Here is a 20,920-nt window from a genome sequence, read left to right as displayed (position 1 = left end):
ATTTTCATGTTTATCTTAATTATTGGTTTAATTTATGCATTGCAAAAAAAAAGTATTAGAATGGTTTTAATTCTTGAATATTTAGACAATAAAAAACATTGGAAATAAAGTTAAAAATTATAATATTCTAATTCAGGTATCTAAGAGGTCAAAATCCTATGAGAGAAAGTAACACATGACTTGATATTTTGTAAATAAAGTTAAATAAACAAAAATACCCTCATCAAAAAATTTATTAACAAGTTGTGAACTGATAACAGCAAGTGTTGAACAACTAATGAGAAGTTTGATAGATTTTTTTTAAAAAAAATCTAAATACTAATAGCATTTTAGTTATTTAATTAAATTTTCAAAATATCAAATCATGCACTATCTCTTCCCCTAAGATTTTAACTTCTTAGATGCCTAAATTGAAATATTACAATTTTTAACTTTTTATATCATTTTCCATACTCTCTTACAACGTATATACAATTAATATTTTTTCACATAGTGTTGGACTTATATATAAAATAACAATTTGTATTTGTCTAATTTTTTTTTCCATTTTTACTCCTAATTAAACACACATCCTCTTATTTTCTTTTTCTCACTTTATTCCCCCTCATGTAATGCCTCACGATAAAATATAAACATCAAATTTTTGAAAGGGTTTGGTTTCTTCTATATAAGCTGCAATGTGTTTTTTCTTTCATTTTTAAGCCTAATTAATCTTTCATATTTTTTAACTTATTCTCTCTCATCTCTGTTTCCTCTTATTTCTCCTCCTACTTATCCTCTCTATAAATAAGAGTGTTTTTTATTAAAAAAAAAAGTTGTATTCTTTTTACATATTTATTGTATTTAACTAATTTTAACCAACTTTTTGAATTGGGAGTATTTTCTTATTAGTTCTTTTTCATATATTTTCCCATTGGTTCTCTCTCACACCCATCATTTTCATCAATAAGAATATATTAGGAGAACATTATATCTTTTACATTCTGATTTACATGATTTGATTAGTTATTACTAGTAGGATAAGAGAGAGCACTCTCTTAAACTCTCTTTCAAATGTGAGGGTTATGAGTTCAACACTTTATATACTCCTCTGGTGTCTATATAATTAGCAGTGGTAGCAGTGCTACCACTACTGATGGTGATATGATGATTTTGATTTTTGACATGGGTAAGAAATTATACTAATCCCTTAACATTTATCTATAATTTTAGAGATTTAATTGGCATTAACTATTTTTTCACAGGGGATTTATTTGTACCATGACCTTAAAATTCTCGAAATAGGTTCAAGTTTAAGATTGAGATTTCAAGAAATAAACCTAATGCATGCAAATGTAATAATCATCAACAACAAAGAAATACTAATTTCCCCTAAGAGATTCTATATCCATGGATCGATATGAGTCAGCATGCACTAACTAGAACTATCATTGTTAAAAGGACTACTTTAAAAAAAAGTATAAATATGAGAGACAAAGTAGATTGAGGTTTTATATTAAGGACCAAAATAAAAGTCAAACAAAGTTTTATATTAAGGACCGGAGGTAGTAATATTTTTTAAAAAAAAAATACTATCCAACAATGAAGGAAAATAATACCCCTCCAATTCTAAATATAAGTCTCATTTTATAATGTAAATTATATAATAAAATAAATCTTATATTTAAAATTGGAAGAATATAAGATATTAGTATTACCAAGAAAAGCCAAAAGTATGCATTTAGCCTTTTGATTTTATTGAAAATTTTAATTTAATCTTTTAACTTTGAAAAGTATGTTTAACTCTAAAATCATTAGTCCTAAATGATACTCCCATCATATTTGATTATGATTGATAAAGTATCAATAGAAATAATTTAGAAAAAATAATAAATATGAATAATAAATCTTATATTTAGGAGTAAGATGAACTCAATAAGTAGGTCTACGTCAAGGACCGAAGAAGGAATAATTTTTTTGACAATTATAGTTATTTCGTAGATTAAACTTAATATATTAAGAATGTTTATCATCATTTAACGATGAAAGAAAAAATAGCAAGAGCGCAGCATAACTTGGAGGGAGTATTTTATTTTTGACAGATTTTCTAGCAAAGAGACGAAAAATCAGCAAAATACTAACAGTTTAAATTGTTGAGTACACTAAAAAATTATTTTAATATAATAAGTATTATTGAAAAAATATTTGAGCATACTAGATATTTTTTTAAAGAAAAATATTCAGCCTCAATATTTGCATCCAAGAACAGTATAGTTTTGGACGAAAAAGCCAAAGGACTATGAAGATAGAAGAGAGCAGGGCATTTATACACACGTTTTCCTTCATGTCTTTTACTCCCTCTACTAAATGGGAAGTGGCCAGGTGGTGATGTGGACTACGAGGGCTGTGGCCCACAAGTTTTGATTTTTTATTTTTTAAATTATGTATGCGTTGTACATATTTTGTCCCTTTATAACTTCAACGAATTTTGTTAAAATGATCTTCAGAATTATTGACATAAAAAAACGAAAGCTTGTGTGTTCGATATTATTTGTAATATCGGTATCACATCGTTAGTATATATCTCTTTAAATAAAATAATTACGTGTATCTATATTAAATATATATTTTTTGAAATTTTGTCTTCACTTATTCTTATATCTTAGGCTTCTTAGCTTTGAAGCACTTGAAGATGAAAATAGGATTGGTCAATAATACTACTTTATTTTTATTTATAAGTTACTTGTTGAGGAAAAAAATTGTTCCTAAATATGAGTAACTTGTAGGACAATTAATGAGTTTTTATTTATTTTAATCCTATTAATTTAATAAATACAAAGGAGAATAAAATATATAGGTGAAGAAAATATAATACATATTTTTAATACTATCTCCTTAATAAGAATAAATATAAAAAAGTTATCTGTTTAATATATTTTTAATGTTCAGGTTTTGATTACGAATAACTTATAAATAAGGTTAAGAAAAATCATAAAAAAAGACTACCAAAATTAAAAAATTTACATACAATGACTCTTTATAAAAATTATTGTTAAAACTTATACTATTATTTTCAAAACTTTATTAATATTGTAAGGGTTTCTATTTATAATTTTTTTTATTTTAATGGTCTTTTTTATGATTTTTTCTAACATTAGACTAAGAAATGGCAACTCAAAAGCTCAATGATTCTTGGCTTTTTTTTTTTTTCCATACAAAAAAGGACAGCGCCCAATCTACAACCATATCCTTTTGACCTAGCAACTCCTATCCATTTTCATTTGAATGCCCATAACCCAAATGCTATCATTTTTCTAAGGATATGTATTTTTCTATTGGAGATCATGTTGTTCGAGACACTGTTTGATAGTAAATGTAAGTACCTCTCTTAGCAGGAACTCGAACATTAATTTATTAATCTCCCATTCTGTTAAACCCAATTCTGGTATTGGTCAAAGACTATCATTTTATTTTTAGTAACTTTGGTGTAATATTTTAGATTTAGACAGGGTAATCCAAGTTACTTTTTTAATACATATTTAAAATTTTAATTCACTATTTCTATTTTTATCTTTATTGATTATAAATCTCTATATTAATTATCCTATTTCTATTTTTTTACATATCTTTTTTCACTTATTCTCCCTTTCACTCGCTCTTCTCATAAATATATATTCTAAAAAATTACATTTCTTATACATTTATCACATTTAACTAATTTTAATTGACTTTTTTTATCTATTAATTTGATTACTTACATCTTATATATCATATAGGATTGAAAGGAATATAATTTATGAGTTGTTGGTTTAAATTCTTTTGTTAATTTATTTTCAATCATCTATGGCTTTGGCCAGTTAATGATAGAGGATCTCCAGAGGATCTTCAACAGTGTAGGTTCTTGACAATGATTTTTTTCTTCTAAATTTTGAAAATGGCAGTTTGACCTTTTTATATTCTAAATATATATATTTCAAATAGAATTATATCAAATATCAATATTCCATCTACATATCAAACAAACTTTTGATTCTAATGTACTACTAAACGGGGCCTTCGCCTATAACAAGCACATCGCCAACTGGAGATTCATAAATTCCATTCAAAATTTTTGAGCAGCCTGTCTCAACAACAATTGACCAAAACATACATAATATAATAAACAGCCATTAAACAGACGACAATAGATTTGATTCAACATACTTGTAACACAAGAAAACACATAGGCCTTGTTCTTTCCACTTCTCTGTTTTTCTCTCTCTCTTTCTCACTCTATTCTGGCTTCACTGGCCTTAATGGTTTCATTCATCCCTTCAGGCTTCAACGGCAACATGGGATTACTGATATTACAGCAACTGTTCTGATGGGCTTTTCTTTTTCTCAGCCAGGAATGGTTTGAACATCATTAGCAGTCCAAGTACTTCTACTAGGTTCAGTACAAAAAATACCATATGGGAACCTGCAGTTAAATGTGCCAAAGTTAGTGAGCTTACAGTGCTATAAGTAATTATATGGAACGTAAGGGAAGGGCATTAACTTCGCCTATGTAGTGCAGCCAATCCCAAGCCTGGATGACAAATCTATGGAGATAAAAGGAAGGAGTTATGAGGGATAGAAGGATTAACATCTTGTGCCCCCAAAAAACTAAATGGGTTGGAGGAGTTTCTAAAGAATTTGGAGAGTATACATTTTGGTGCACAAGGAAAATGAGTACAAGAAATAGCGTTAGTATTATCGTTGATAGTTTGGAAGAAGAATGTGATAGAAGTTAAAAAGGTTTGAGGACAAAATAACATCTTTAAGATTGATTGTTAGAAATACTATCAATATATCAGCACTTATGCACCTTAGGTTGGGGTAGAAGCACATCATAAAGATAAGTTTTGAAAAGATGCGAAGGGGTTGGTTTAAAATATATCACTTGAAGAAAAGATTTTTATTAGTAGGGATCTTAATGGACATGTCAGTAAAGAAATAGGATAATATGCTGGGATTCATGGTGGTTTCAGTTTTAGGAAGCTTAATAATGGAGAACAATCTATTTTTGACTTTTTTCTAACATACAATCTCAAGATTGTCAATACTTGTTTTAAGAAGTGAGAGGAGCATTTAATTACTTACAAAAGTAGAGCCTCAAAATCATAGATTGATTTTTTTTAAGAATTTGGACAGAAAAATTTGTACTAATTGTAAAGTGATCCTTGGAGCGTGACTACCTAACATAGGGTACTTATTCTTGATATGCATTTTAAGAGTACCAAATAAAAGTATCATTAAATAGTTAATCCTAGAGTCAGGTGGTGACAATTAAAGGATGTGAAGCGAGAGTTTTTCAAAAGGACCCTTTTGGAAGAAGGAATCTAGAAGTTGCAGGGAAATGCTAACATCATATGGCAAGAGATGGCTACAAGGGTTCGTAAGCTTGCTAAAGCAATTTTGAAAGAATCCAAAAGTCATAGTTAGAGAGATAAGGAGATTTAGTGGAGAGATAAGATTGTACAGGAGAAAGTTAGAGAAAAAAGAGACTGTTTTAAGACCATACATTTATGTAATAATATAAAAAATTGGGAAAAGTACTATTTGGCTAAAAGAAAGACGAAGAGAGCAGTGAGCAAAGCACATTCTAAAGCGCATGAAGAGTTTTATAAGGATTTAGGAACAAAGGCGGAGAAAAATATTTACAATATTGCAAAACATAGGGAGAGAAAAAAGAAAGATTTAGACCAAGTAAGGTGTATAAAGGATGAAGAAGGTAAAGTTCTAGTTACTGATAAAAATTAAGGACAGATGAAAGGGTTACTTTTACGAGCTGTTTAATAAGGGAAGTGAATATATGACTCAGAACTTGGAGGACTTGCTAATTAGCGAAGAGGGTCGGAATTTGGCTTTTTACTACAGGATTTGCATCTGAGAGATTAAGACAGCTCTTAAGAAAATTGGTAATGATAAAGCATTGGACTTACAGTATTCTTATTAAAGTTTGGAAATGTTTAGGCAAGGAGGATATGTTGTGGTTAACTAAGCTTTTTAATGAAATTTTACGATCTAATGATTTGGACAAATGGAGGAAAATCACTTTAGTTCCTATTTGTAAAAATAAAGGAGATATTCAAAACTGTAGGAGGGATAAAACTGATGAGCTGTATGATGAAATTGTGGGAAAAAGTAATTGAAGAGATTGGAGACTTCTATTTTTGAGAACCGATTTGAATTTATGTCGGGAAGATCCTAAGCAGAAGCAATTTATTTACTAAAAAGGTTAATAAAAAGATATACAAGTAAAGAAAGGAATTTACCTTGACTTGAAAAAAAACTTATAATCAGGTGCCAAGGGAAATACCTTGGAAAGCTTTGGAAAAGAAAGGTGTGGGGGTTGCATATATTAAAGCCATACAAGATATGCATAAGAGGGTAACCACTAGTGTAAGAATGCCTTGTGAGATAAAGGACTTCCCCATTAAGAGTAGTCAACAACAGGGATCTTTCTTGAGCATTTACTTGTTTAATATTGTTCGAGACATTCTAACTGAGCTTATTCAAGACAAAATTTCTAAGTGCATGCTTTTCACGGATAACATAGTTCTCATGGCTGTATCAAGAAAAGAGATTATCTCTAGATTTAAGTTATGGAGTAAGATCTTGGAGTTGAAAGGTTTTTGCTTGAGGAGGAGCAAAACAGAATATATACATTGTAATTTTGGGGGAGGCAAGTCAATGGTGATTTGTAAGTGAAGATGGGAGAGAAAATCATTCCTCAAGTCCCAAAGTTCAAATATCTAGGATCTATTATATATGAGGATGGTGAAATTGATAGAGATGTTTCTCATGAAATACAAGCTGGGTAGTTAAAGTAGAGGAAGGCTATCAGAGTTATTTGTAATAAGAAGGTACTTGAGAAGCTTCAGGAAAAATTTTATTGGATTGTTATAAAACCAATTATATTGTATGATAGTGAATGCTAGGCGATAAAAGAAAAACAAGAGCATAAAGTTGGGATAACGTAAATGAGTATGTTGAGATGGATATGTAGTTATACAAGAAAAGATAAGGTTTAAAATGAAAATATCAGAGCAAGACTAGATATAATGCCTATCGAAGAGAAAATGGTTGAATATCACTTGAAGTGGTTTGAGCATGTGCAATGCAGCGCAGGCCATTAGAGGCGTAGGCAATAAGAGTAGATCAAACAGTTTGAAATCCTATAAAAAAGGTAAAGAAAGACTAAGGAGAATGCTCAATCAAGTCATTAAACGTAACCTCCTAGTCAACAACATATCTAAAAACTTGGTGGTTGATAAAGTATAGTGGCGTCCTGCTATTCATGTAACCGATCCCACCTAGTGGGATAAGGCTTGTTATTGTTGTATAAGGGATGGACATCCTTTATTTTATTTTTTTTAGTCCTTTAACTTCTCAAATGCTAACATCCTAAGTTTATTTTCAAAATATCACATTGTTAGGGTTAGAGAACTGAAAAATATACTTTACAAAATTAAGCAACTAAACTAAAATCTTATATAAAGTTAGAAGACCAAAACTACATTTTTAACTTTTTTTTTTAATAAAATACAACAATAATGGCATGATCCATATAGAGGAGCAAACTAAATATTAAGCATATCAGCCAACAATAAATTACTGCAGCCAAAGGAAGAAGTGTGCAGTGTTTGGAACTTCACATCTGTTTTGTGAGCATAAGAATTGGCATATCTGAATGTGTGCTCATAGATGACCATCTCTTATAATTTAAGGCATCATGACATTTTTTGAATTTGGAGTTGACCTATTTTCGATAAATAAGCATAATCATATGAAAGCGTAGCCCGTAGCCCGATTAGAGAGCCTTGTCAACAAAGACAGACCAATATTGTAACTCCTAGGCTTCACATGTTTAACATATATTAGTGATCTCCCAAAATTTGACAATATTAGTTCTAATGCCCCAAGAAAATATACGTATGTATGTGTTGCTTGTAAGCTCGTCAATGTTCTTTGCCACCCTTCCGAATAGTACATGAAAAAGAATCTAGAACACACAAATAAGCTGGGCTTTGTACCTGGAAGGAAAGAAGCATCTAACCGCTTTTGCGACCAAGTTAATCTGCATTAGACCAAGATCATAATTAGTGAATAGCAGGTTAATTTCAAAATATTATATACGTGTGAAAAAAAAAAAAAGTTACTCAATGTGTTCATGTGAGATAAGTATGTTACATATTAAAAAGAAAACCAATAATGGAATCTCACTCGAATAATTTTTATCTGGGAAAACATATTTTAATTAGCTAAGTCTTGTTGAAAAAATAAGTACATCAGCTTCAGAAATATATGAAAACTAAATCTAGACCTGTGGAGTTAAAATGATCTTCACAGTCTCAGATGACAATGAAAACATCTAAGCGATCCACGCTTTACAATTTCTTTTCCCTTTGCTTAATAGAAAAGGGGACTTGGTAAATGCCAACGGACAAAGGATCACAAATCACAGATTGGTATTGATCCAGAGTGAACCTTTGTTGACAAATTTTCACTAAATTTGATGAGTCGTATAAGAAACTAAACAGGTAAATTGAAAGTAATCTTACACAGCGCCACCTCCAGCAGGGCCAATTGCTTTGAAAATTGACATACCAGTCATAGCAATACCATTAGCTGCTCCCCTTTGGTGCTGTTCCTGTTTTTCATATGAAGCATGACATGTTAGCCCAACTCAGACCTGAAAATCCCACAACTAGAAAAAATAATAATAACAAACAATGAACTGAACTAAGAATTTTTACCACTGCTCTGTTTTGCAGAAGGAATAAACCAGTAATAATAGTTACCTGGGAAAGAAAACTTACAATCAGGCAAGCTCATGTGTATGTAGGTTTATGTCAAGGAGGTAGTGTTCTGTTTTTGGCATGATCAAAATTTATGGGGTTAATTGCTCCGTTAGCCCCACTGAATTCCTTTTTGTCAAACTTAGTCCTCAATTTTAGTTAGACCAGTCTTCCATCTTTAAAATAATTGTTTTCCTGCATTACAGTGGGCTTTAAGTATTGACATGCCTAATTAGTCTTTGACATGAGTTTCTGATGCAGTAAAATATATGTTGTGTTGTTTACATTTTCCAATGGTGTGTTTGGTTCAACAGAGGAGAGTGAAGAGATTTTAAAGGCAATTTAGGAATTTGCTATTATTACAAGGAGCGCAGAGTCTAAAAATGTTACAATTAAAAACCTCCCTCCAAAAAGCCCCACTTTTGGAGGGGAGTGGACCTCCCCTTTCCATTGAAAATGGTCAAACCAAACACTCCTCTCCTCTCCATTGAAAAATGCTAGTCACAGGAAATTTTTTGAGCCAAACGAATATAACCCCTCCCCTCTAAAAATCCCGAATCAAACACAGTGCAAGAAGCAATTTTACAGACAGAAAATACCTATAAAAATGATTCTATGCTGGCCAATGGCCATTTTACTTCACCTTAATTCCTCAAAAATATCATCGTAGATCAAAAAACAATTGCACTTACAGAGAGACAAAACTTAAGGACAGAAGCAATAGTTATCAACAGGCGCAGTGGGAAACCAGATAACAATGCTATGAAAGGATAACTTTGCAAGAGAGGTATGGATGTAGCCTGCACATGGTACCCAAAAAACAACAGTACAACTTAAAAAAAAAAACCAAGAATGTAAATACTGAATCTGTCGCATGAAAGAGAAAGCTAACCCCTGAAATGTGATTAAGTCTTACAGGTCCACAAACTTTCTGTACGCACGGGTAAACAAAGATTTGGTAGAGCAAAAGAGTAAAACCTAACCAGTTAAATGAAGTTCAGTACTAACCAACATAATCCTCAAGATAAATATATCAATACAATGGAAACAAGTAAGCACTATATTTTTGTAATGCATACTAAGTCCACAGATTATGTTTCTGTTCAAGAATTTGAAAGCGAACAACAAAGAAGCTTCACCAAAGTGTTAAAAAAGAAAAAAAGTTAAGGTTGTTTTCTGAATGCCTCTTGAGGAACCTTTCTAAGCTACACAATTAAATTAAAATAACTGAAATTTACTCAATAAGATTGGCAGATATAATAAGTCTGATGGGAATTTTGTATATATGACCATGTAAATGCAGTTAAGCATAAAGTATTTGGGGCAACAAAGTTATGAAGAAGTCACTATTTACAATGTTAATATTATCTAGAAATTCATAGCCATCAAGGATATACCTGATATTGAAAGAACATTGCCAACATCATCAGTTGAATAGTTCAAACCCCCCAGCTTTAGAGGACTGACAGCCCATAAAGAGAAAACCTGCAAAAGTAAATTAGTGCAAACCTATAGCCTGTAAGATGGAAGACAGAGAGCTCATTTTGCTCCACTAAAGATGGTGTCACTATCATTTTGATACTCCATGGACTTTTTGTATCACTTTAGTACTTGAAAAGATTTCTTTCGGCTGTATAGAATATCATGTACTCCTCCGGTTCTAAATATAAGATCTCTTTTGTAGTGTAATTTACACTACAAAAAGGGTCTTATATTTAGGACTGGAGGAGTATAACACAATTGAATACCTGTGGAAGAATTAAATAGGTAGAAAACATCATTTACAGGATCAACTTGATAATTAATCACATAATTTTCTGAAGAATCAAATTTTAGAAATTGTTTTTCCTCTGATAAATGTCAGTTTTTTACCACCAATCAGCCATATGTCAAATCAAAATAAATAAATACAAGTATGGATAACATGATAGAAATCAAGAAAGCCCAAACAACACACATAGCATATGAAATGAATAAAGTTATTTATACCATTATAATGTAAGAAGCATACCTCTGTATAAGCTATATCATGCAGTGAGAAAACGCAATAAATTATAATGGATGACATCAACGGCCAATTCAGGAGGAGGTTTTCATCTTTCTGAACTCTCTTTCCTGTGGTTTCAGTTTCTAAAGCTTCTGCATCCTCATCGGACTCATCAGTAACCTTGTGGTTGTGCAATGTTTCCTGAAGATTTTGAAAACAAAAATGGTAATACTAAAATGAGGATGTTTAAGTGGATATGTGGTCATGAAAAAAAAAAAAAAGATTTATAATTACATGCAAGGAAAAGTTGACTTGGCAATTATTAAGGAGAAAATGGTAGAAAATATTTTAAATTGGTTTGAGCCAGTAAAAAGGGTTGAGCAGGCAGTCTTCAGCCTTAGAAAAAGATGTAAAGGAAGACCAAAAAGGATACTCATAATAGTTATCATACAACACCTACTAGTATATGATATATCTAGAGAGTTAGTTGTTCAAAGAATACAGTGACGTTGTGCATTCATATATCAACCTCACTTAATATGATAAGACGTGTTTTTCCTATTATATAAGAGAGCCTTTTTTTGTCAAGAAAATTAAATTATTTATACCCCTAATACGGTATATGTTAAAAATATATAGAGAATTACAATATAAAGAGTAAAATAAGCAAAAAGTTATCGATAAATTTTTGGGCTGTAAAAAATATGAGGCTTTACACTAAAAAACAACTCAACAGTTTCACTGATTCCCTTAAGGAAACATAGCAGAATCTTGCCTTCACCCCAACCAAGAAGGGGTGTCTTTGCTTAAAATAAGCATGTTAAAGATTTGCAAGTTTGGGTTGGGCTTGTCCTATTTGTGCTTCCCATCATATTTAATATAATTTACAATTACAATTATTACTGATGTTAATAGACTGACAGAATTTATGACTATACATACCGGCAGCCAGATACAGGCAACTAATACAGCAAGTGCAAAGGATGATATTATAAAGCAGGGCAAGAAGTATGGAAACCTGTAGGCCATTTGTGTTTGGACAAGCAAAAATCAGCACATCAACAAGAAAACGAAAATTGGAAGGAAAAAAATGGAACTTAAAACATTATTATTTAAAGAAGTACAAGTATACTTACTTATCAAATAAGGAACCTTTTGGAAATACATGCGGATATTTCTCCACTGGCTGAAATACCAAAATCCCCAAATTATAAGAGGAACAAGAGATAATTGCGGTCAAGGGCTTGCACCCACACAAATGCTACATAAAGTTTAAGATAAGAATACGATTACAGCAAATGAAAAGGCCTGTACACACACCATCGTAGCCCCTTTCCTCTTAAGCTTTAATAATAGGACAATGACTAACTACCAATAGTGATGTGACCAGAACCTTAGAATAATGATAAATTAAACTCTAGATAAATACTAAGTCGATTAGCAATTCAGTGAAGATGGGTTTCTTTTTTTGGGGGGGGGGGGGCATCTTACGCCCCTTTGAAAAGGCCAACCCATTCTCAAGATCTAGTTTTCTGCACAAGGCAAGGAATAAAGTACTTGAGCTAAATAGCCTCCCAATGCTGGACCAACGACTAAAGCTACGCCCCAAGCTGAATTGACCTGAAACCAGATCACACTATCAAATTATCAAAAAGAACATGCACTACCAAGAATCAATAGTAGACCAAGGTAAGCTAGACTTACAGTTGAGAGTCCCAAGGCTTGGTATTCTTCTTGAAAAAGTTCACTCGCATAAGCCTAGTGCCAGAGTTGGCACGTTGGTAGAGGTCAGAATCATATAGAACAGAGAAGTCTTGCACAGGAAAAAACAAAGATGAAAGCCGGTATATCTCATTTAAGCCCCCCAGGAAGTGTTTCGTCTTCAATATTATCATCACATTAAGCCTATAAATAAATAACTAAAAGAAATGGATGATACGGCCAAGTTTCAAGTTAATATGACCTTTAGATGCCCAGTTGCCAAATGGTAAAGTTCTCTGTCATATGCCTACTTTAGATGACAACTACTCATTTAACAATCACATCAGCTTTAAATTAAGCAATGTTGGCCATCTAGTAATCATCTATTAACAGGCTTAATGTGAAAATTGTATAGAAGACAGAATACTATTTGAAGAACTAAAATGAGACATTAAAGCTTTGAAGGACCAGATAAAGAAAAAGCATATTTTTTAAAGACAAAATATCAATTCTTCCAGTTTTAAGTTGTTATCTGGTACATATATAAGTGGTACCTTTATCGGTCCAAGAGATCCATTTAAGATTCCAAGAAGAAATCTTGTGCTAACAGCCATCCAAAAGCTTGTGCTAAGGCCAAATAGTGCGTTTAGCACAACACTGAAAACGAATAATAATCAATACCATATGAATAACCTGATTGATGTAAAACATGAAAGAAGATGAAGAGGGAGATAATGGAAGAGACGGAGGGATGAGGTTAGGAGAGAAACTAACAAGATAAACTGATTTTAACTAATTAATCTAAAAAAAGTAACATAAAATTAGTGGAGGGTTATTGTAGGGAGCCCAAGATGTGGCAAATAAATTTCAATTTACTAGGTCTTTAATTTCCCTTCACTATGCCAAGCGTAAGTTTTCCGTAATTTCATTTCTCTTAGCATTCAATTTCTATTCACCATCATTCATAATAGAGCTAAAACGAATTCCAAATCAGTGGAGGGGGTGCTTACACTGCAACAAGGCCTATAACTATAGCATATTTTCGCCCATATCGGTCAGCAAATATTCCCCATGGAAGTGATGTTAAAGCTCTGCCGAACATGAATGAAGATCCTACAATATATCTCATATGGAGATCAGTATTTTAAGAGCTTATAAATCCCTCTAATAGGCACCAATAGAATGAAATGACTATAAGGAACCTTACCCACGTAACCAGCATAGGAACTGATATCTGCCTCTGTTTTCGCAATACCAAAGTCCTTTACCTGCAAGCAAATTTGTATCAATAGCTCATCTTCTATTCTGCATTAGTTGTATGCTCTTATAAGTTAAGCAATCGATACGAATAATAAGCAGCATTAATATTTCATTTCTTGAGCCTCACTTGAGGAGAAAAGCAAACATGTAGAAGTTGATATTGAAATTGATAGTCTACATAGCTACCCCCACAGGGAAAAAAAACAAAGAAACTGATTAGGTAGAGTATTTATGCACAGAAGATCTCCCTGCATGGGCATCAAAGAATGCATTGTTAGTACTAAATACAAGTGGGAAAAAAAAACTCACCATGAAATAAAGAAACGGGAAGAGACATGATACAGGCAGCGCTGTACAGAGTGAAGGAAGGATATATCAGATAATTTTTTTCAAAAACAATTAATCATTAAAAAAAAAAAAAGCCAAAGAATCTGCAGGCATGGATTGATGACTGAAGTACTCCAAAACAACAATATTCTTTTGACTCTACAGAGAATAATTGGCTAGTTTCAGAAACCATGCAAACAGAATACTCACCGGTGCACACAGTCACCATCCATACGTTGAGAAGATGCTTTACGGGTAAGCCATGGTTCATTTCCTTGGCTTGATCCACCTTACAGCCAGGGCAGTTCTCATGGTACCGATTATTCAACAATGGCTCTCTAGAACCGTTCTTATTATTATCACTATCATCCGCCATGTTTGCTTTCCTCCAGAGATTCTCCTTCCTGAACCGTTCTCTGTTTTTGGTTCAGAAAACACAAAACCAAGAAGAGAAAGTTAATAAAGGTGAGTGCTTTTTGCTTCTTTTTGAAATCCCGGGAGGGGGAAAACACAAAACTTGAGTCAGACACTAAAATACACAGACTTACAGATCTTTTCTGTTTTATGATACAGAAAAGGCAAGCTAAGAAGCTGGAGTTGGTAAGCTTGAGAAAAAATTAAAAAGAAATATGATATGTGAGGAAGAACAGTGAGAAGAGAAGAGGTTGGGCTGAGTGCTTCAGACCCATGAGAAGAAGAAGAAGGAGACGAAGCAGCCACTAGTCATTGTCAACCTTTTGCGGTGTCGTAAGATGGGAGTCGTTGGCCTCTACAGATGCCATCATATGCCAATTCCCAGAGACAGATGTAGCCTTTTAGTTGATGCACGTTGATCTCAAAAACATGAACAAAACAAAACAAACATAACAAAAGCAGGATCATCGTTGTCGGTTAGTCCGATCATGCTGTAAAACGACGTCGTAGTTGTAACCTTCTGCGTAGTTTTTCACAACGTTTTGGTTGGGTCTAATAAAATAAAAAAACTTACTATTAAAGTGAAGAAAGTCACGTCCTTAGTTGTGTATTTTTCTTCTTCCCTCTTCATGTGAAGAACAGTGAGAGGAGAAGTTGCAGACTGGGAGTGTCTCAGTCTCAGGATCAGACTCATAAGAAGAAGCGGCTAGTGGGATTGTGGGAATCACAGGCGGGTGTTCCGATCATCCAAGCAAGAGACCCACACCTGTTAGTGGGGCCACCAAACCCCTTAACGTTTTTCTCTGTCTGCATTTGCATGAGCCAGCAACTTGAGGCGCAACAGTTAATGATTTTGATTTGTTTTATTAAATTATTAACAACTCCTACGATTGAACCAAATTTTGATCAAATTAATGAGGGTTAAGATGCATAAAAAAAAAATACTCGAAAGTAGTTTTTCGATCCGTCTAAGATTTTAAAATATTTTGTAGTATATCTAATATCCTAAAATATTTTTTAAGTACGTCTTGTATCTTGAAGTATATTTTTGTCTTGATGCTGGATGCACCAAAAAAACTTTTTGGGTGCTGAACTAGGACACGCCTAAAAAAAATATTTTAGAATGTTGGATGCATCAAAAAATATTTCAAACTGGATGCATTTAAAAAAATATTTCAAGATAATAGATATACCACAAAATATTTTAGGATATTGAATGTACTTTAACCCAACTAATAAACTTGAAAATAGGTGAGATTACACTGAATTTAATAGATTGTGACTAAAAGTGTACCACTAAAAATATTAAAATAGTTAAAAAATAATATTAGACAGTAAATACTCATCTAGTTCTATTTATAAGTCATTTTCAATATGTTTCACAAATTAAAAAAACTTTTAACTTCATGAACTTTCATTCAAAATTTAACAACTTTTAAATTTTATCCCTATTTAATATATATTATATTTTATATAAATAAAAAAATATGATAATAAATAAATTTGTCATATAAATAGGATCAAATGAGTACATTTTTATCCTACTTTACATTTTTTTTGGGAGCAGCCTTCCAGCAGTCGCCATCTGGTTCCCACAAAGGCGACTGATGTCGCGGTGTCGCCCTTTTGTTGAATAGACGTTTAACTCAAAAACAACAAAAACAGGAGAAAAGTCGGGAGAAAAAAACCAAAAAAAAAAAAGTTAATATAAATTTTATTCTTTAAAATTTGAGTCTATATTTTAGCTTTCATTTCTCAAATTTCAAACACATAATTTTAATCTTTAAAATTTAGTTTGTCTTAAAATGTTATTTTTCAAAAAATACAACAATGTTAAAATTTATTGTAAATAACATTAATGGTGATGCAGACTTATTGATCTTGTGTGGATAATAAATGCGATTTAATATATTTAGAATATATTATTTTCAATTCTAATTATAAGACCTTGTTAATAAAGTCTTATAATTAAAACTAGAGGTAGTATATAGGAAAAATATATGGGAGAATTCAAAGGGAAAAAAAGCTTGAATTTATTAAAATTAGGTTTGATTCTTACATTTTAATAGTTTTGAAAAATACTTGACTTACAAATAACATATTTTTTAGAAATTTCTTATTTAGGATTTTTTTTTTTTTGAGATTCTTCGAAAATATATTTAGATACACAATTAAGGTGACGGGAAAAATATATTGGATGGGGCTCATTCCTCATGTTCAACTCATCAAACCCACCTTTTCTCTTCTCACCTCTTTGATGCCAAAGTTTTTAGGGAAATCACGGCTGTAAAATAAAAGATGCTTTGTTTGTATAGGCAGGTGAAATTTTATTTTGTTTATTGTGAAAATTTATGTTTTGCTTGGTCATCATCCACGTCAAGCCTAATTAATACATTACGAGCATAACCTAATCAAATGAAAAAAACTATAGGAATATGATTAAAAACTATATAAAACTATAAGAATGGATGAATTAGTTTTTCCCATTTAATTTATTGATATTATTGAGCAATCTCCCATCAATCAAGCTAAAGTTAAATTCTCCTGTTTAATTTCATGCATACATTAAGTCTTTTGATCACAGAAGAAAAGTTCATTATTGTCATAAAAAATTCAAATGATTAACATAATCAACAATTCATTCACGCTAACGGACTAACCTTTAATGCTCTATTCACTTACATTCAACACAAAAGATAGAGGCATAAGCCTTTCAATTATAGAGTTTGTTCCTTGAGAATTAATCCATCTTTAAAAAGGCATGGTAAAAAAAAAAATTGAACAAAATCTGATATGATTAACCAAGTGGGTCCTATCCTCTAATCACATTGATTCATCAGTATCAAACCATTCATAAAATGGAAATTCAATCACTTGTTGCTCTCACTCTTCTCACCCTTCTTCTTCCAGGTAATTTTATATGTCATTCTTTGTTATTAGATATACTGATTTAGACCTGACTTGTAGATATTCAACATGATTTGTTTAACGCAAGTGTGTGTTGTCCTAACACTTACGCTATGTTTGGCTCGACGGAGGGAAGGGGAGGGGAGGGATTTTAATCAAGGGAAGGGGAGGGGAGGAAAGGGGAGGGTAGCTATAAAGGGGAGGGGAGGGAGGGGGAAGGGAGGAGAGGGATTTTAATGATCTCCTGTTTGGATTGATTGGAGGGGAGGGGAGGGAGCAATTTTAATAATACCTTATTTTGTTCTAATAAAAAATTGACTATTTTAGCCTCATAAAATTTAAATGAATTTTCTTTTTATTTTGTTAATATATAACTATATATATACAATACAATTCACTAATTTTGATTTGCAAGATACAGTCACACACTTATAGAATATCAAGACAAAAAGTCACAAGTGATAGATTTAAATCAGAGAAAAGACCTTGAAGGTGAAAGAAAATACCAACGGCCTCTTAGAATTAGAAGAGGAGAAAAAAAGTTTACAAATGCTCGCTAATTTTGGAGATAATTATCTTAATAACCTCTTATTAGATACTCAAAAGAACTCTCTTATGTAAAAATGTTTATGACTGATTAGAGGTTAACAAATCGAAAGGGCATATAAGGAATTAAAATATTATCTCTCACCTCCCCTCCAAAAAACCCCACTTTTGGAGGGGAGGCTAGAAGGGAAGAGGAGGGGAAAAGAACCCCTCCCCTCTTTAAAAAACATCTTAACCAAACAAGGGGAGGGGAGGAGCTCCCCTCCCCTTCTAAAAAATTATACCAGCCAAACAAGGGGAGGGGAGCAACTCCCCTCCCCTCCCCTCCGAAAACCCCGTACCAAACATAGTGTTAGAGAACATATCTTCTATGTTTGTACATGTCAGAATATGTGAAAAACCATAAGCAAATAAATCTCAAGTGTGTGTTCAGGGAAGTGTTTTTAGAGGGGCATTCACTTACAGTCTGAGATTACAAATGAGATAGAACCTACGATTTTTTAGTTACAGGAGAGTTTTCATCTCAATAGGTTATAAGACCATTGACAAAAATTAAAATACTTTTATTCATTTTTATTAACACAGGGACCAAAGCAGCAACATTCAACTTCAAAAACAAGTGTCCATTAACAATCTGGCTAAGCACTCTTACCGGAGGAGGCTTCCCACAGTTATCTTCAACAGGCTTTGTTCTTCCCCCAGATGAATCCTTCAACGTCACCGTCTCCCCTCCATGGTCCAGGCGGTTCTGGGTGCGAACCGGCTGCACTTCCACCGGGAAATTCATCTGCCAAACAGGTGACTGCGGCTCAGGTGACATATCCTGCAATGGTGCAGGTTCTATTCCACCAGTTTCTCTAGCAGAATTCACTTTGCCTAACAATGGAGCCCCAGATTTCTATGACATCACCCTTGTTGATGGCTTCAATCTACCAGTTTCTATAATCCCAGAAGAATCATCATCATCATCCTCAACATCATCAGATTCAAGGGGATGCAACACGGCAAGCTGTGCTGCAGATTTGAACAGTGTTTGTCCTCCTGATTTTGCAGTGAGATTCAGAAGGAAGTGTGGTTGCTTGTAAGAGTGCATGTGTGGCTTTGAATGAACCGGAGTTTTGTTGTACTGGTGATTTTGGTGCACCAGACAAGTGCCTGCCAAGTAATTACTCAAAGATATTTAAAGAACACTGTCCTCAAGCTTATAGTTATGCCTATGATGATAAAAACAAGTACTTTTACTTGTTCTTGTGCTGTGAAATTCGCTGTTGAATTTTGCCCATGAATCATAATTGAACTAGTATGTAGAGAAGACCATTTGTTGGTTGGAAAATTTGTTGATCATGGTAAATTCTGATTATGTGTTTTGTGGACTAATTAATTAGATTGATGTGGCTACATGATTTTATGTTGTTGTGATGTTGGGAAGTATCAATTTGAGGAATATTTATGTATGAAAGGCTTTGAATTGTCATTGGTGCTTCAGATTTGATTCTACCATTAAAGTACTTTTCATTTGTCCAAAATTCCACACATCTCCATAATTCATTCAGTTCTACAAATTCTCACATAGAGCTTCGTCCATTGCAAGCCCTTCTTTTCTCATCAATACATAGCACATAAAATGAAATATATGGCAAAGTTAAATAATTCATAAGCTATAAAAAATATACTTTATAATCTTTTTAAGAAAATATAGTATAAGGCTTCGTAAAATTATAGTGCATTTTTAAAAAAAAAAAAAGATTTACATGTCTATTATCGGTCATGAAGTTAATATTGATTTTGAAAAGATAAAATCTTTATACACGTCCTTATAAAATTATATTCTTCTTGTTAATAAATGTTATCAATTGATGGGATCTAAATTAATTTTTAACGGGTTGATTTCTTTTTTCCTCCCCAGTAAAATGTTTAAATCACAAATAAAAAGTAGATATTGTGTAAATTAAAGCAACGCATTCATTTTATGTTGACAACTGCTTTCTTTGAAATTATATCTCTAATGGAAAGAAGGAATACCCTTGAACAAACTACAGAAGACATTAATTAGGCATCATCAGATAAAAAGTAAAATACATAAATCTATTATATTTCTCTGGCCCAATACATATATCTATTCCATTAACATATATTACTCTCCTCAATCAATCGAGTATCAGCTAAGTTACTATTGTAAACCTTACCTTGTAGGGCTTCTTACATCTATCTTTATTCTCAGAACTAGAACTTTTCAAACATGATTTCAAAGGCTTTGGTTGTTCACTTGCTGATGGAGACAGGGGAAGACAATATTTTGAAGATCCTCCTCTCTTGTGATCAAAAGGGTCTAGCCAAAAACGGACATTTGCGCTACCAAAATTGATCTTCTTTCTTTTGGCATGGAAATAAGCAGTCACTGCATCAGCTTCTCGAAGGAATGATACCCGAGCTGAGCCAGCAAAGCTAAAGACCTTTGTTTTAAGATAATCAACATAGCCAAACACTCTAAACTTCTTTATCAACTCTGACTTCGATGGTAGGTTGACATTATTTGGAAACTTCATGTGCAGGGATTTTGAACAAGCATGGGAAGCTTGTGTTTTTGATTTCTCTCCAACTTTTGAATTGATCATTGTACAAGAAGTATCAAATTGATCGGGATTCTCATTCTTTTTCAAGCAGCCACTAGATGACAGTTTCACTCTTCCTGATTTTGTTGATGTACTAATTCGCAGCCTCTTATTGTCAAGAGAGGAGTCAGATCCTTTTAAACGTTTGTTTGACGCTTCCTTAGCTGTAACCCCATTATTACTGGAATTTTGAGCACTAAGCACAAAGTTAGACGATGATTCTACGTTAACCTCTTCAGCAAATTTCACTGCAGTTTCATTAAAGCACATGCTTCTCGGACTATGCTTCTGGATACTTTTGTCTGGTTCAGACAGTTTGGTTTGTGACATGGAGGGTGTGGAACATTCCAAGACATGATCGTTTT

The 20,920-nt window shown here is 32.6% G+C and overlaps 2 protein-coding genes across 3 annotated transcripts; both read right to left on the bottom strand.

The window, feature by feature from the left end:
• Positions 1–4,218: 4,218 nt before the first annotated feature.
• On the bottom strand, positions 4,219–14,415 carry LOC114738498 (protein ZINC INDUCED FACILITATOR 1-like). Its single transcript, XM_028926564.1, has 17 exons — positions 14,287–14,415; positions 14,059–14,099; positions 13,697–13,757; positions 13,500–13,602; positions 13,044–13,146; positions 12,493–12,546; positions 12,346–12,408; positions 11,925–11,974; positions 11,731–11,806; positions 10,813–10,989; positions 10,199–10,286; positions 9,694–9,779; positions 9,494–9,601; positions 8,760–8,804; positions 8,565–8,653; positions 8,037–8,080; positions 4,219–4,438 (listed from the first exon to the last, which is right to left on the bottom strand). The coding sequence occupies exons 1-17, from the start codon at positions 14,345–14,347 to the stop codon at positions 4,326–4,328; spliced, it is 1,362 nt and encodes a 453-aa protein (XP_028782397.1). The 5' UTR covers positions 14,348–14,415; the 3' UTR covers positions 4,219–4,325.
• Positions 14,416–18,670: 4,255 nt separating this feature from the next.
• On the bottom strand, positions 18,671–20,889 carry LOC114738481 (uncharacterized). Of its 2 annotated transcripts, none has more exons than XM_028926551.1 (2): positions 20,130–20,889; positions 18,671–19,098 (listed from the first exon to the last, which is right to left on the bottom strand). In XM_028926551.1, the coding sequence occupies exons 1-2, from the start codon at positions 20,883–20,885 to the stop codon at positions 19,003–19,005; spliced, it is 852 nt and encodes a 283-aa protein (XP_028782384.1). In that variant the 5' UTR covers positions 20,886–20,889; the 3' UTR covers positions 18,671–19,002. The 2 variants fall into 2 exon arrangements, with proteins under 2 accessions (XP_028782384.1, XP_028782376.1); XM_028926543.1 differs by having other exon boundaries at positions 18,671–19,069.
• Between the last annotated feature and the right edge of the window lie 31 nt (positions 20,890–20,920).

Source organism: Neltuma alba, unplaced genomic scaffold (genome assembly GCF_004799145.2).
Source record: "Neltuma alba isolate B1F8T4 unplaced genomic scaffold, ASM479914v2 tig00002811_pilon, whole genome shotgun sequence".
NCBI classification, from domain to species: Eukaryota; Viridiplantae; Streptophyta; class Magnoliopsida; order Fabales; family Fabaceae; genus Neltuma; species Neltuma alba.
The sequence above is the reverse complement of the archived record's forward strand: the minus strand, read 5'-3'. Positions and strand labels throughout refer to the sequence as shown.